Here is a 17,917-nt window from a genome sequence, read left to right as displayed (position 1 = left end):
TCAGGTTTTTAAAACAGTCTCCAGGAAGATTCTAGAAAAAGAAAAGCAAGCTACCTAAGATCCAACTAAATACTGAAGCCCTTGATGTACTTCAATGGGCAGTGGGCTCACACTGAAGGGTAGAGGAAAGGCTATAGCAGCACAGGTAAAGATGGTGAGCAGAATGTATGAACATCCTGCTCATACATGATTGGCACTGTGGAGGGATTCCCAAGCATGATGAGATGGCTCAGAACCATGTCTCTGTCCTCCAGACTTAAACACATTGTCTGGTTGAAACAGATAAATTGTGTCCCAAGTACTGTGTTAAACAAGTGCCTCCCAGAACACAGAAGAGGCATGAGAGACCCCAGATAGTTGAAGTGAGGCCAGTCCTTCTGGCAGAAATAGGTTAAACAACAGCTCATGTTCATGAGAGCTTGCTGCTGTTTGGCTGGCTTTCTCTGCTTTACATTGTCCATGAGTTCCTGGCTATGGGAGTGGTTCACTCAGTAGTTCTGAGGAGAAGAGATGTCCGCCTACCTCAAAATGCAATCTTCTATTAAATGGAAAAGAAGGGACATGTGAAGCTCTATAGGAAGTAAAGAGTGTTCAGCAAGAGTGGGACCAAGAGCCCTCCCCTGCAGGTGGGTGCAGGTATGTGTAGTACTTCTTAGAGAGCAGCCTGGGATCCAAAGCTTGGCCTCTTGAGGAGGAAGTATAGCCCTTCCAATAAGCATGATAAAATGAGAACAGGGCAAGGCAGAGCATGTATCCCGACCCTGTGAGATCATGTGCAAGGCCTCTGGAAAAGAACACAGATGAGACTGTGACTCGCCCTACCAGTCATATGTGTCCTCTGGAGCCCAGTGATAATTACTATGACTGTCACCATGACATGACTCTTCTTTGTCTAACTTCTTTGCTCTTGGACCCAGATGTGAGCGTTAAGATATCCCAATGTAACTCAGCATGCTTTTCCAAGAAGAGCAATTCTGGAAGGTTCCCACAGTAAGCAGGGTGACATGACTATTCTCAGGGTGTCCCTGCATCTCAGAGTTAAAGCACACTTTTCAGCCTGTGGAAAGTCTGTGATGAGTCCTGATGAAGGCCATAAGGCCTTCATGGTCTTATTACTCCCTCACCAGACTTGTTTCAGGGGAGACTAACCTTTGCTTACACAACTGTGCCTCCCACTCGAAGATAGTCATGTGCCATGGTCTGTAGATGGCCCTTTCTAAGGGCCAGCATGTCAGCTTCCCTGCAGGCTAATCTGTACTCACTCCTCCTCTTGAGGGACATTTCTGTTTAACTGAGTCTAAAAACATAGAAATAATTCTTAGGGGAAATGACAGACTCTGAGACAAAAATTTGATTGTTGTGTTTCTGTTTCCAGAACTCCCAACTCCATCTGTACATAGAATGTAATTTGTTGCAGAGGTTTCTCTAATCATTCCAGGAGAGTTAAATGAAACTTTGAGTTTGGTTTCCAAACACATTGTGAAATAATCTAATTACTGATAACTAACAGTTTCAATTAAGACCATTCCAGTAGGAGTAGCTAGCAAAAGGTGTGATTCTCTGGGAAAGCCTGATGATTTCTGAGTTTCTACATGCTTAAGTCCTTTCCCTAGTGTGTCTTCTGGGTACACATTCACAGGATTCACCTTTAATTCCTACTTTGATCATTTGGGTTTTAACATAATTCATCTAATTGTTATACCTTTTGAAGCTTTCTGGGAGAAATTAACACATCTCTTTTAGGGAAAGTCGATGCGTTGATAGTTAGGCTGCTTCAAACAATAGTTGTTACAAACATGAGTCCATGCAGAGTCCAGATCATACTTTAAAATTCAGAATGGAAGATATCACTTAACAAGGTAGAAACTAGATATTAGAAATCCAAACAAACCCTCTGGATTGTGTGGGAGATCAGTGCATCCCAAACAAACTCATTAACCTTAAAGGAAAAGGAGAAGTTGGTGCTGGTGTCCTGTAGGACTCTCAGACATGGCTCCAGTGGCTCCAGAAGAGTAAAATTTAAACCTCTTGAAGAAGGTCATATTTACAGTAGGTATAGAAAAACACATTCCCATCTGAGAGATCCCAGCATGCTTCATTGCCCACAACCATGACAAGCCCACCTCCAAGATGGTTTAGCTGTGTAAAAGATGCAGCTCTTGCCAGAGTTCCCCCAAATCAAGAACCAAGTTTCCTCATTCCTCCAGGCCAGCTTTCAGAAGTATAGTGAGCTCCGTGGATCACTCCAGGACCACATGACTACTGAGGTGTGCTGAGCTCTTCTGTGTGAGCCTGCCTTATGCAAGGCAGCCACCTTCCTCATTCCATGTAATTCCACCTTACTGCTGAGAAAGCAGCATGTCTATAAAAGTGAGAAGAAAAGTTAATCTTGTATATGACCCAGGGGGCTATCCTATTGTTTTTTCCTATGTGTTGGGGCTAGGTTACTGAGCCGGAAAACAAACCAAAGGCTATCTCCCAGCACAGTAGCATCCCTTTTAAGCTGGAGATAGAAGGACTTCTTCCTTGTTAGAATGTGGAACACTGAGGTAAATACAGTACTGAGTACCTGTTCCTAAGTCCTGGTCAGGTCACTAGAGCTCTGACGGAAGAACAGGCACTTCCCTGAAAAGCACTCTCAGAACTGTTTCCACTCATGCTGTGCCAGCATGTTCGAATGGCCACCATTTATCCAAACCTAATGAAGAGCTGAAGATAAATGAGCATGATGCCGAGATTCCACTAAGGATGGTCTTTCAGCACATGCTCATGGGTGTTTATGTGGTCCAGAGCCAACAAGAGACATTCAGTAATGTCCATCTGTAGTCCTGTTAAGCAGCCAACCCTAACTGTACAGGTTCAGTGGTACATTGGGTGTTCACAGCAGTGTTCTTGAGCACCTAAGACTTCCTAGTAGATATTGGAAATAGAAAAGCCAAAGGGTGGAAAAACGAAAGCACTCACAGCAAAGTTGTGTAAGCATTGTTAGTTTGGGTGAAATAAGGCCTCCGTGAGAGCTGAACTTTATGGAGCTACAGTAAGAAAACAGCTGACGGTAACAAATCTGTGCAGAAGGCTGGCTGGCTTCGTGTTGCTAATTAAAAGCACTACTCCAAATTAAGCCGATTGGTGGGCTAGATGTCAACGGAGCATATTAATAGTAGAATTGTTTTCCACTTACTGTCTCTCCAGACATACAAAAGTCATCAAGTCTTCTTGGAGCATTGGCCTGTTACTAACTAGAACCCCTGGAATGTTCTTAGGTGAAGCAACAGACACATGAACAATGAAACCTTTCCCCTCCAGGGATATTTCAAGCAGTTCTTTGTAATGCTTAACCACTCACCCTTCTTTCTGCAGAGCATCTCAGACAGGGAAGGGTAAAAAAGTCTATCCACTAGAGTGAGGATAAGGGAAAAAAACAGTATGAAATACTCTGAGAGATCTTAAAAATCACTTACCGGAGCTAGGGAGATGCCTCAGCTTGTAAACTGCTGGCGGCACAGAGTATCAACTGGACCCCCAGAGTCCATGAAGATGCCAGGTGAATGTGACAGCCCATCTATGACGCCAGAGCTCAGGGTGTGGAGACAAGGGACTTCTGGAGCAAAATGGCAAACTTTTAGTTTACCAGACTGCTCAAAATAGGAGAGTACTGGTTCAGTAAGTCATAGGTAACCTTCCTACATGGGAGTTTTCCTTCTAGCACAATCTGTAGGGCTGGATTTGTAGATAAATGCTGCTTAGATTTGGTTTTACCATGGAATGCCTTATTTTTTTGAAATTTATGAAATTTTTGAAAGTTTTGTTGAGTTGGTAGTCTGGGCTGGCATCTGTGGTCTCTTAGAGTCTGTAGCATAGCTCTGCAGGCCCTTCTGTCTTTTAGAATCTCCACTGAGAAGACAGATATCATTCTAACAGGTCTGCCTTTTTATGTTACTTAGTCTTTTTCCTTCGCAGGTTACAATTCTTTCTTTGTTCTGCATGTTTAGTGCTCTGATTATTAAGTGCCAAGGGAACTTTCTTTTTCAGTCCGATTTATTTGGTTTTCTGTGTGCTTCTTATACTTTCTCCTTTAGGTTAGGAAATTTTTCTTCAATGATTTTGTTAAAAATATTTTCTGAACCTTTGACCTGGCTTTCTTTTCTTTGTTTTCTTCCTATTATTTGGTCTTTTCACGATGTCCCAGGTTTCCTGGATGTTTTGTGCTAGGAATTTTTTAGCTTTAACATTTCCTTTGATTGATAGGTCCATTTCTTCTACAGATTTTCAATGCCTGAGATTCTCGCTCCCACCTCTCGTACTCTATTGGTAAAGCTTGCCTCGGCAGTTCCTGTCCAAATTACTCAATTTTTGTATTTCCAAAATTTTCTCAATGTGGAGAACTTTCATGGTTGTTTTGTTTTGTTATTGATTGTATTTCCTTTTGCAGGACTTGAACAATTTCACTTATTTCCCCCCACTGTTGTATTTCCTGGATTTCTATAAGGGATTTCCTTATTTCCACTTTTAAAAACCTCTATCTATTTTATTCAGGATTTTTCAAGATGGTTTTAACTTTTTTCTTTTATATTTTCCCTGTGTCTCAGCTATGTTAGAATATTTAGGGCCTGCTGTGGTAGGGCTGCTGAGTTCTAGTAGAGACTTTCTGTCCTGCTGTTACTGATTGTGTTTTTACACTGGTGTCTAGGCATCAGGTTGGCAAAATTATAGTTCTAGGTACTAATACCTGGTCTTGGCTTTGTTGGGTGGGTGTTTTGTTCCTTGGTTTCTGTTTTCATTTTGAATTTTAGGAAAGTGTATTGACTGTGCATGGTCTGCTAGGAAATTTTATGTGTACATGATAGGTGTGCCCATAGGAGGGAGGTTCCAGGTAAAATGTATTTTTAAGTAATAGGAATTGACATTTAGTCATGGGGAATAGGCTAGGGGTGCTAAGGGGTTCACAGTAGGGAGGAAAGCAAAGTGTCCTGCCAGGATCTGCTTAGTAAGCCTCCTTAGGAGAGAGGTAGAGAGTGAAGAGAGATCACTTCAGAAAATTTGGTATAGAACTGAGGGTGAACTTGGAGTCCTGGATTGGCAGGAATGGAAAGAAAGAGGATGGATCTGCAGTCAATCTACCTGTTTCCCTAGTGGGTTAGCAGGGAGAGCCTGCAGGAGTTTCGGGGGGGGGACTGAGATAAAGCAGTGGGTGAGAGAGGGAGATTGTGAGGGAATGTTCTGTGGGGTCCACAAGGGATGTGAGCAGGAGCAGGAGTTCTGAGTAAAAGTGGGGGATGGAGTTTCAAGGGAAGGAGGGGGTGGAGAAGGTCTTCAGTTGCCTTACCTGTTTCCCTGACCTGCTCAGCTGCTGTGTTCCCAAAGAGTGCTTGCTAGCCTTAGAGGCCTGGATGCTGGGATGATATGGGGAAAAGGGAGGTTGAAGGAGAAGTTGGTCCTGATCTGTTGGGGATGGGGTCAGAGAGGAAAGGGAGACTACAGCAGGCATAGAACTGGGGATCAGGCTGGGGCATTGGATCTGGAGGAGCAGAAGGGGAGGTGAAGCTCTGTAGTCAGCCAGCGGCTTCCTAGAAGGAATACAGACAACAATTTTCAACATCAAAATCTCAGGCATTTCTACTTCAAATTCCTCTCCTCATGACCCTCATCTCCTCGTGACCTCGCAGGCTGTGAACAGTAGTCACCCACCCACCTTTAACTCTGAAACTCTGCTCTGCCCTTCTGTACCTTTCTGATCTATCTCCCCAACTTCCAGGACTCGAATTAAGTCACTGTGCACAGTTCCCTGTTATGTGACAGGAGGTGAGCAAACAGTGGCCACCTTCCCCCTCTTCAGTAAAGGGATCTGAGAAATCTTGTACCTGTGAACTTGTCACCAACAGAAGTTTATTATGAAAATTGAATCTGGGTTTCAAAATTCTTCCTCAGATATACAAGAAAGTGAACATACAAATGAGCTTTCATTAAAATCGCTTCCTGGGGCCAAGGAAACAGCACAGTTTGTAGAGTTCTTGCACACAGCCCTGGCTTCAAGTGTCAAGACCACATACACTGCTTCGTGTCAAGACCACATACGTTGTACATGAACATGGTTAACATGTGCTTGCAATCCTACTACTGGAGAGGGAGAGGCAGAAGGATCAGAAATCCAAGGTCACTCATAGTCAATTCAAAGCCAGTCTGGGCTACATGAGGCCATCTCAAAGCCAAACACGTACTGGCCTATCATGAAACAACAAAATCCAGGTGGTTGATCTACTTAAACAAGACTTGAAAAGCATCTGCTTTGGATTGAGCTTAGTAGCCAATCATTAATATTTCAATTTCTCAGCTCCTGGAGAAAAATGTGTCAAATAATATTTAAATATACCCTTTCTTTCCCCTTTGGATTAGAGGCGCTGCTCCTGACCTACTTAGAAGTAGCTTGGGAAATCAGTAAAGACTGATCAACTCACATTTGCCTTAACATGGACCTTAAACACATTTTTGCCAAGTTATACTTTGACCAAAGAATAAAATCACAGATCAGTTTGAGTGTAGAAAACATCCCTTTTCTTTAGCCTTGGTGATAGGGTTCATTTTTCATTCAAAGCAATTAACTCAGAAAAAGGCCTATTATTTTTAATTCAAATACACATGCCTCCCATCTGCAGTTCTCTCACTTCTGGTAGTTTCCTAGGTACCTTATTTCTAGTAGAAATATCATCATTATGATAAGCACAAGGGCCCTGGATGTGTCTTTATTAAAGGTGTTTAAATATTACAATATTTTGAATAGTCCCTTTGAATGCCCCAAATATCTGTCCTATGAGTAGGACTGCTATAGTACATGCTAGAAGGATGAGTGCCTTACTTTGGAGAGAGGTCTTAGGAAGTCTCCTGGGAAGGAGCAGTATGAAGTAGTTATCAGCAGGCAGAGCTCCTTGAGGTAGGATTCCCCCTCAGGAAGGTTACAGACTAAGGTTCTAGAAGTCAGTTTCTTCCACATACCCCAGAGAAATCCATCAGGAAGACCAGCTTCTAAGGCCTACCTAGAGACTTAGAGATGCCCCCAGTGTATCATACTGAGTGACTTATAATGAATTGAGACCTCAACATTTCTTTATTCAATTCCATCTCAAACACATCCCTTCATTTGTTTCCACAGAGATCACCCCAGATGGGGAGCCTCCAACACAGCCCTAGCAAGATGGCTGCCTCCTGTCTACGAAGATGGTTTCAGTCAGCCCAGAGGCTGGAACCCTAATTTCTTATACCATGGCTTCCCACTGCCCCCGGTTGGTACTCATTTAGAACCTACTTTAACAAGACAGAACAGGTTTCCCATAATACCAGCATACTCCCCATAGCCTTGGAGGGCAATGGGCAACTGCTGGATGATCTACTGTGGAAACATCCCCTTGTGTTCCCAAACTCCCTAAAAGTTGGAGCCCTGAGGTGTAACACCTATAGAGGAGGCTCTGAAGTTTAGCTACACTCAGCTAGTGGAAAGAACAACTGAGATTTAAAGTCACTGTCATCTAATTTTACACCTTTCCTCTTCATAAGGACTTTAATATTCTTAAATAAATTTTTCTATTCATCAGGTGGGAGACAGGGTTCAGCAATAACATGCATTCACTAATGAATTCATTCATACAAACTGTTTATCTGCAGATACTGGCTATTGTTTTGCTACCAGAGGCATATTTGTGTGTGGTGGAGAGGGGGTACACAAAAGCATTCATTTCCTACTTGTCCTTTTGCCCAACATTTGCCATGGGTCCATTGATCTACATTATCAAAACATCGTCCATTTTGGCCCAAGTTTGACTCCACATCACTGCATAACTCAATGTTTGTTTCTAAGCCATATTCCACAATAGAATTTTCAAGATGTATGATAGGTAGCAGGTACTCAGCTCAGCCCAGATAAAACCAGTACCAGAAGTGAGGAGCTGACCCAGTCAGCTATAGACTGACACCTCCACCATCATAAAACTCTCCAATGGAGATTTACCCCTGTACCTAGGCAGTTTTTCAGGTATCTTTTCTTATTTTTTTCATTTCTTGATTTTATTCTAACGTTAATACAAGTTTTAGTTGGCTATAATAAAATTTTAACCCTTCAGTTCTGTAGGCCAAAAGTCTAAAATATCTAAATTCAAGGTGTCTCGGGATTGTGTCCTTTTCGAGGTTTTAGGGATTCCCTCTCCTTGACTTTCACATATGTGTTTATGGTTGGGATGCTGAGTTTCAAGCCCAGTGCTTTGCTCATGCAATGCAAGGCAGATACTTTTACCACTGACTGTCTCTTAAGCCTCATCTTTTCTAACTTCTAAAGGCTACACTATGGCCTCCTCTATGGCTCATCCACCAAAGTCTACAGTGTGGAATCTGTCCATGTTTTCCACCTCAAATCACAACTCTCTATAACAATGGTCAAGAAGGCTCTCAAAAATTGAAGACCCATGTGACCATACTGGATATACTTAGAAACCTAGAATCGTCTCTGCAGCCACGCCCAAATGTGTCTGCCTTCCATCTTGGTTCTTCCTCTTATGTCCACTGCAACAGGTCTTTCCAGGGCTCTCCAGAGCTGTGGACAAGAGTCTCACCATGATTTTAATACCCCAAGGTCTCCATTATTGTCCACAGTGCTGTCTAACTTCACCATTACAAGCTGTCCTCTTTACCCAGGTACGGGAGGTGACAAGACACCTCATTCAAGTTTCAAATGAGGCTGTGACTGAAGATGACCAGTACTCTGATTTTCTGCCGGTGTGGGGACAGTACATCGATCATGACATTGCTCTCACACCACAGAGCACCAGCACAGCAGCCTTCTGGGGAGGTGTCGACTGCCAGTTGACCTGTGAGAACCAAAACCCCTGCTTCCCCATACAGGTAATTTCCCTCAACTCTTCATTGATTATGAAATGGCATGTGACTTTTTAAAGTGTTAAACAGAAGAGCTTGAAATAAACTGCAAAGTCTCCTTCCCACGCCCTGTCCCCAGGAGCTTCCTACATATACAGGCTTCTTGGACATTCAATGCACTCCTGTTTACAATACCATTTTATGCGTGCAACTTATCCCATAACTCCCAGACCACGTCGTGTGCATGCTCTGAACCAGGGATTGTCACTCAGCAATAAGTATTACCCCTTGCCCATCATCTAATCAACGCAAATTTATTTTATGATTTAAGATTCTAAATGGACCCAAGAGCCGGAAGTGACATCCAGTCTCCCCTTTGCCACAGCTTCCCTCAAACTCCTCACGGACCACTGCATGCCTACCTTTCTACCGCTCCTCAGCCGCCTGTGGCACTGGGGACCAAGGAGCACTCTTTGGCAACCTGTCTGCAGCCAATCCGAGGCAGCAGATGAATGGCTTGACCTCCTTCCTTGATGCTTCCACGGTGTATGGCAGCTCCCCAGGTGTTGAGAAGCAGTTGCGCAACTGGAGCAGCTCTGCAGGGCTGCTGCGTGTCAACACCCTCCACCTAGACTCTGGCCGTGCCTACCTGCCCTTCGCATCAGCCGCCTGTGCTCCAGAGCCTGGTGCTCCACACGCCAACCGCACGCCCTGCTTCCTGGCTGGTGATGGCCGCGCCAGCGAGGTCCCCGCCCTGGCAGCAGTGCACACCTTGTGGCTGCGCGAGCACAACCGCCTGGCTACAGCTTTCAAAGCCATCAACACACATTGGAGCGCCAACACTGCCTACCAGGAGGCACGCAAGGTGGTAGGGGCATTGCACCAGGTATGTGCCTCCGTGCAGGGGTATTACAGACAGGAAGAAGTGGATGTTTCTAAGATGTGTCCACAAGGCGGGTGTGAGCACCCTAGGGGCATTAGTCTTTGTGTCGCTGGTAGTAAGGAGAATATGAGCATCCAGAGGACATGAAGACAGGCAGCATCGGGGTTGGAACATGTTTATCAACCCTGCCGAAGTAGTTAAACACTCCAGGACCCGTGCGTCCACAGCAGTGTGCATCGTGTGTCTGTCAGCTCTGGTTAAGGAGTCATGTGTGGATGTATTAGGTTGGGTCACCCCAGGCTTACCAGTAGCTTCCAGTGGGACCACCATGGGCTTTCTTAGTTTCTGGCAGGATCACCTTCGGAATACTCAAGTGGGAACTTCCAAAGCACAAGTTTATATGTACAAAGCACTCCTATTACCAGGAGGCTCTTCGTGGCTTTGTTGTCCAAGCACTGGGTCATCTATAGTAACCATAAAGCCACAGACCTCCTGCACCCACCACTGTACCCATCAATACCCTTTCAGTAGCTGCTGCCTGGTACTTGAAACTTACAGAGCCAAACATTGTATGTAGCTCATAATATTCTTAGTAGCAGCCCTGTGAGGTGGGTATGTAGATGGATTCTGGTTTCTTTGTGTTTTGGTAATCTTGAAGTTCCTCATAATTCTGTCACATTAAGCTAAAAATCAGTTCTAGATCTTTACTTTTAAAGGCCAAAGGATCTTAAATGGCAATTCCTATTGATCTTTGATCAGTTGTATAAGAAAAATCACACTAGAAAACAGTGCAGTACTGACTTCAGTCCCCCTGGATTTGTGATGGAGGACTGACTCACTTTATACTAACCCTCTTCCCCTTGTCAGGTTAGAACAGGCTCTGTGCTGGGCACTTGGCATTTTGCCTAGCAAAATAGGAAGCGAATGTTGTTCTCCAATACATAGTTGCAAGGGGTAGCCTGGAGCAAGGGACCTACTGTGGTCTTGGGCACCTAAGGACCAGGCATAGACTTCTGTGTCATCCTCCTCAGTCTAGTATCTCTTTATTTTTTATTGTTTTCTACATTCCTGTGAGTTGTACTCTTGCCTGATGGGTATGTCCTTTCCCACACCTCTGCCTGTATCTGTGAGCTGTGCCCTCCTAAGGGAGCCTCATGAATCTTATGATGATTTGTCATAAAGATGCCCAGGCAGAATTCTTCCCTAATGCTTAATCTTTAACCTTCTATTGGCCTACAGGTATACCTGGGCTGTGTTGAACACCTACCCTGCTCAGAGAACATCTCTCTCCCCCTCTATAGATCATCACCATGAGGGATTATATCCCCAAGATCCTGGGTCCCGATGCCTTCAGGCAGTATGTGGGCCCCTATGAAGGCTATAACCCCACGGTGAACCCTACTGTGTCCAACGTCTTCTCTACTGCTGCCTTCCGCTTTGGCCATGCCACAGTCCATCCACTGGTGAGACGACTAAACACAGACTTCCAGGACCACACAGAGCTCCCCAGGCTGCAGCTGCACGACGTCTTCTTCAGGCCCTGGAGGCTTATCCAGGAAGGTATGCCCACTCCTAAATTATCTCCAGCTAAGTACAAGTCAGGGTACCCAACATGAGCCTTCATATCCCATGAATATGCTATCTGATTTATCAGTATTTACAGGGAATAATTGCATTCAATGCCTTTTTTCATATGCATGTATGTGTGTGTTCTATGTGTTTAGATGTGTGTGTATATAAATAGAGGCTAAAGGACAACCTCCAATGTCATCCTTAGGAAAGCAATTTACTTCCTTTGAGAAAGGGTCTTGAATTGACCCAGTTCCCCAATTAATTTAGACTGGCCACAAAACAAGCCACAGGAATCCCTGTCTTTGCCTCCCCAACAGCAGAATTAAGAGCATGCAACCACCACTCCCTACATTTATTCTCCTGGGTTCTGAGGAACAAACTTGGGTTCTTGTGCTTGCCATGCATCATGCTTTACTGGCTGAGCCACACCCCACCCCTGCCCCCCAAGCCTAGTCCAGTGTTCAAAGTTTTTTAAAAGGTGACATGTTCATGACAAATGCCTTGATTTACATCTGGAGCTCCTCAGAGCTCAGGCTAGATGATCCAGGTAGAGTACACTCTCTTTGTGTTTTGAGACAGAGAAGTAAAAGTGTTCTGGTGGTCATGTCTCATAGATGGTGCTATCATTTCTTAATCCTTAAGCACTATGCCTGGTCTCTCTGGTGAGACCAGCACTGTGAGCTTTGGGACGCTGGAATTTGAAAACAAAACCAACCAACAACAACAACAAAACCCTGCAGCTCTCTGGTTCTACTCTAGAGGATTGTTTCCATGCTTCCCCATAGTCTTCATTCCCTTCCCCCATGTTCTTCCTGTCCCTCTGGTAATTTCTAACCTGTGTCAAAGGTAGGCACAGGGACAGGTTTGAGGGTAGCGATGATGGCAGCTGACGTCATCTCCCTCACCACTGATAACCACATTGCTTTCATTCAGAGCATAAGGAGATAGGTTTGGGGTCTTTCCAAGTCACTCTACACAGTTCAAACTGTATTATGCACCTGCCATTTTGTGGGGGTAAGGGAGGGAAAGGTAACCCAAGGCAACTGATCACTCAGTAGATGTTATTGCATGTAATTCTGGATTCATGCAGCTAAGGAGGGTAAGACCTCTGAAATGGATGCTGCTTTACTTCCTTTGAGGCCTTCTGTGAGGATGGCCCAGATTTTAGTGGGTTATAGAGCAAGGTTCTTGAGAAACTGAGAGTTTGTGCCAGACCAGGCCACATCTTTCTGCTCCAGGCAGTGGAGGCCAATGAATATTTCCTTTGGCTCTAAACATTCTGCTGCTGAAAAATAAATAATAATAAATCTGAGTAATATGACTAGACTATGTCTAGTCCCTGAGGTGCTGAAGGTACATCCTAGGCACATGGTTGCTAATAATGGCCATGTCCTGAGGAACCTGGAAATCTTGGGATTGTGTAAGGTAATTTGGTGAAGGTAAACAGACATTTAAAAGTAAACATGCCTTACAACTGAAAATCTATTCTGTGTCCTCAGAACTCAGCAGGGACCTAGGGACCTCTCTGATTTGTATGTGATGTCTTTCAGGTGGTTTGGATCCAATAGTAAGAGGCCTCCTGGCAAGACCAGCCAAGCTGCAAGTACAGGAGCAACTGATGAATGAGGAACTGACCGAGAGGCTCTTTGTGTTGTCTAATGTGGGCACCTTGGATCTGGCATCACTGAACTTGCAGAGGGGCCGGGACCACGGCTTACCAGGTTTGTCCAGTCTCTAGATGGTGTGCCTCAGTGCGTGCTGAAGGAAGAGTTAGCTGAGTCAGCACCTGGTATAGAGTGAAATGGATCTACAAGTCTATTGCACTGACAGCTTCAAAGGAATAGATTCGTGGGTTTTGTTTGTTTTGATTGGTTGGTGTTTGTGTTTTGAGATAAGATGTTACTATGTAGCTCAGGCTAGCTTCCAACTCATGATCCTTCTGTGCCATCTTCCCATGTAACTGGGATTATAGGTTATGTACCACGTCTGTAACTAACTGCATATTTGGGTGTAGACTGACTTTCCAAAAACTCTACAGAATAGTCTGTGTCTCTATCTGGGATATGTGTTTGAGTTGCCTTTTCTGATGTGTTTCTTTGTATTCTCTGGGGACAAGTCCCAGTCTATAAGAGGCATCTACTACAGAACTACAGAGTCTCTCCCAGAGCTCCATGGAGTCAGTGCCACAAAAGTCTGTGGAGCACCAGGGTCCCCCTGGAACTACCACACCAATACCTTGCCTAACCCAGAGGCCTACTCACCGGGCCAGTGGCCATTGTCCTCTGCCCTATGAATGTGACTGAGAAAAGGCCCTAGATGAGGGTGCTCTGACCCTGGCTGCTCTTCTGAAGCTCTGACTGCAGAGTGCGATGCAGTTGGTGTTGCCCTTCTGTGTCATTTTTCCCTCACTGCAGCCTTCAAAGGGACTGTAGCAACTTGTATTTGGAGAGCATGTGTATACTGGGAAGTTATAGAAAGGGTCCCTTCTGCATGTGTGGAAGGCCACATGCCTTCTGTGTTTCACCCTGAGCTCCAGGTGCACCAGCTTTCTCAGAGCGATTGAAGCACATTCCTGCTGCTTATGGCCCCTGAGAAACCTCTCTCCCAATATTCAAGTGGGATTCGCTCACTCTTTGTGCTTCAATTATCCTGAGAGTAAATGATCCTTCAAGTGGATATTTAATGAAGTAACTCCTCTATTCCCTAACCTCTGCAGCAAGCAGTGGGAATAAATGTTTTCACATAAATCAAATTCACTGATTTTATTTTGCTTGCCATGAAATTACAGGATCTGTGAGGGTCTGGCCTAAAGCAGTCTGTAATGGAGTCAAAATGCTATGGGACTTGTCAGGACTCAGGAGACAGGAAAAAGAAAGCTGTCATCTTGCTAGATGGCTCCTGAGAGACATGACTGAGGTGACCCAACTGGAATTAGAGAACAAAGAGGGGACTTCCCAATAAGCTACAACTTACCAGGTCCAGCTGTGCACAGCAGACTCAGAGTTGAGGCTGAGCAGACTTGTTGACCAGGCAGCTCAAGAGCCATGGCTCTGAAAATGTGGTATGATGCATGGCTGCATCAAATACCAACACACACATATATACATACATACACACTCATACACACACATACACATACAACACACACATATGCACATACTCACATATAGACACACACTCATACACATACACATACACACACAACACACACATATGCACACACTCACACATCCACACACACCCACACACCCACACACCCTCATACACACACACACTCACACACACACACAACACACATACATATGCACACTACACGCACATACACATATGCACACACATATGCACACACTCACACACATACACTCACATACACGCATACACACATACACACACATATGCACACACTCACACACATACACACACTCACATACACACATACACACATACACTCACACACACTCACACATACACACAACACACATATACACACAACACACACATATATACACACTCACATACATATGCACACACTCACATATACACACACTTACACATGCACACACATTCTCACACACATACACACTCATGCACACACAAACACTCATGCACACACATACACATAAACACACACATCAAACACACAGCTACACTAAACAGACCCCAGCTTCTCCTGAGTCAGAATGGGGGGACTGCCATCATCAAGCTCCCAGTAATACCATCCCTTCTCAGACTATCCAGAAGATGCATGATCATTCCTTCAGATTCTATGTTATCTGGGCTTCACCATGAGTCCCCAACTTTTTTATCCCGTTAATGCCATCATCACCCCTATAAAGACTTGGCCTGGGCTTCAATGAATTTCTCTATGGGTGTTTATACAATATTTGCTGAGGATATAGATGCAGAAGGCAGTGGGAACAACACAAGGCAGACTTGGATGGAATACTGATGTCAGAATAAACAGGCAAAGGGAATGACAAGGAACTGTGCTGCCTGCCGAGTGCCTCAATGTGGAGTCCCCCAGCAGATTGTGACTGGCATTTCCCATTAATGTCAGGAGAAACAGAGACTTCTGGAAGAAGTCCAGATGAGGAGGATGAGGCCAAAGGCAGCCTATAAGGAGGATACTGAAGATCATATCATGTGTCCAGAGGAGAAAGCAGCCCAGCAAAGCCAGAGCACTACATGTAGGGTCAATGAGGACTGAGAGATGCTGGGACCATGAGGCCAGCAATGATGAAATCACCCTCAAGCAGATAGAGAATCTGCAGTATTAGAGACAGTCAGACGAGGAAAGATAGGCACGCACATATGTGTATTCTGGGTGCGTGTGTATGTATAAGAGTGTGTGTGTATAAGAGTGTGTCTGTCGTGTATTTAAGAGAGAGTGTCTGTGTAAGAGAGTATTTGTTTGTGAGTGTGTGTAAGAGAGTGAATGTGTGGTGTTGTATACAATAGAGTATGTATCTGTGAGTGAGTGTATAAGAGAGTGTGTGTCTTGTGTGAGTACATTGTATAAGAGAGCATGCATCTGTGTATGTAAGAGAAAGTGTGTGTCTGTGAGTGTATCTGTGTAAGAGAGAGAGTGTGTGTGTGTATGAGTGACTGTGTTTATAAGAGAGGGTATGTCTGTGTGTGAGTGTGTATAAGAAATTATGTGAGTAAATGTGTATAAGAGTATGTCTGTTAGTGAGTGTGTCTAAGAGAGTGTATAAGTTGGTGTCTAAGACTGTCTGTGTTTATGAATATATGTGTAAAACTGTCTGTTTGTGTTTGTATATGTGTGTGAGTATGTGTGTGTGTGTGTGTGTGTGTGTGAGAGAGAGAGAGAGAGAGAGAGAGAGAGAGAGAGAGAGAGAGAGAATATGCTAGTGTGCTCTCATTCTCCATGAGCTCCCAGTGTCCTTCTGGTGCATCCACAGCTCTGTAAAAGGTGTAATCTGCCACCATGGTTCTGTAAGGAAAGACTGATCCTTTCTGACACAGTATAAGTCTTACTTATAAGATCTTACTGACACAGTATAAGTCCACTAAGTGTTTTAACTTGGCACCTTTTCTAATTCCAATTCACCCCAAAATACACTCTTTATAAGAGCTTCAAGTCTATGCTACTTGGTCTGTCCTGTTGAAATCAATAGGGCTGAATGTCATGCTACAATAGCAGTGTCACTCTGCAGCAGGGACTGGCAGGCAGGGCTGTGACTCTGCAACTCTGGCTTCCGGGCGTCAACAGAACCCATGGGTAGACTGGTGAAACTTAAATCCCCGTGAAGACGGACCTATCCTCTCTTTATGGTACAGGCTACAATGAGTGGAGAGAGTTCTGTGGCTTGTCACGCCTGGAGACACCAGCTGAGCTGAACAAGGCCATTGCCAACAGAAGCATGGTCAACAAGATAATGGAGTTATACAAGCATGCTGACAACATTGATGTCTGGTTGGGAGGCCTGGCTGAAAAGTTCTTACCGGGAGCCCGCACCGGTCCTCTGTTTGCATGTATCATTGGGAAGCAGATGAAGGCTCTGAGGGATGGGGACAGGTCAGTACACGTGGCAAAGTACATGTGGTATACACTCTGGGCGTATTAGGTTTGTATGGAGCTGCAAGGTCTGGGCTCAATTGCTTAAGTGACACTGGACAGGTTTTCTCTCAAATGTAGCATCCTTGATAATAAAACGCTGTTGTCACCGCACAAAAGGACCACAAGGCCTATAGAATATTCTGTTCACTTAAAAACATGACTACTGTTTTCTGGTATTTCTAGTCATGTGGATGAAAAGGTATGCAACAAAACTCAACTGAGACAACTCCAGCTTTGGCCTTTCACTGACACCATGGGCACTGAGGAGATGGACCTGCCTTGATGCCGATGTGGACCCCGCTACTGCCCAGGAGCAGGCTCCAGCAGGACAGACTCAGTCCTGCCTCTCCACCATGCCTCTGCCTCCAGCTCCTCACAGTTCCCTCACAGTTGCATTTGCTCCTTCTTCCTGCCTCCATTTCAGCCTAAATTTTTTAACTTCACACACCCAGAGGAGGCTGGGAAAGCAGAGTTATCTGTGTACCTCATGGTACCCCAAGTAGTGATCAGCAGAATGGAAAGCATGGCCCATTACAATGAAGGAACCATACATTTAAAAACAAGGAAGCATTTCTTTCTGTTATTTTAAGTACGCAAACTGTTTTCATTCATTTATTTATCTATTTATTTAATGTACATGAGTACACTGTAACTGTCTCAGACACACCAGAAGAGGGCATCAGATCCCATTACAAATGGTTGTGAGCCACCGTGTGGTTGCTGGGATTTGAACTCAGGACCTCTGGAAGAGCAGTCAGTGCCCTTAACCGCTGAGCCATCTCTCCAGCCCTCTTTCTGGTATTTTTTAACAGTCCCCACATTGTCGATTGTCTTTTCTTCCTGCCTGCCTCCACCCATCCCTCTCTCCCCATCCAAATGCTTTCAGGCATACCTCGGACTTTAGCCACAGCCTCTGTACTCTTTTGTTACCTTTGCTAGAAATGCTGCCATCATTTTCAGGGGTACAGCATTTCCCATACCTGAGATTCCTGGGAACATCCTGGAAGTTTTTATCTCCCTTG

The 17,917-nt window shown here is 44.6% G+C and overlaps 1 protein-coding gene across 1 annotated transcript in view; it reads left to right on the top strand.

Annotated features, from left to right (window-relative positions):
- The window catches only part of Tpo (thyroid peroxidase), a 69,796-nt gene that overhangs the window by 19,998 nt on the left and 31,881 nt on the right, over positions 1–17,917 (top strand). The window contains exons 6-11 of the mRNA NM_019353.2: positions 7,148–7,277; positions 8,680–8,886; positions 9,245–9,745; positions 11,044–11,302; positions 12,865–13,035; positions 16,616–16,853. Coding sequence (NP_062226.2) covers positions 7,148–7,277; positions 8,680–8,886; positions 9,245–9,745; positions 11,044–11,302; positions 12,865–13,035; positions 16,616–16,853 — 1,506 coding nt within the window. The remainder of the gene's footprint in view (positions 1–7,147; positions 7,278–8,679; positions 8,887–9,244; positions 9,746–11,043; positions 11,303–12,864; positions 13,036–16,615; positions 16,854–17,917) is intronic.

Source organism: Rattus norvegicus, chromosome 6, assembly GCF_036323735.1.
Source record: "Rattus norvegicus strain BN/NHsdMcwi chromosome 6, GRCr8, whole genome shotgun sequence".
Lineage (NCBI taxonomy): Eukaryota > Metazoa > Chordata > Mammalia > Rodentia > Muridae > Rattus > Rattus norvegicus.
Note: the sequence above shows the minus strand (reverse complement) of the source record. Positions and strands in the feature narration are given on the sequence as shown.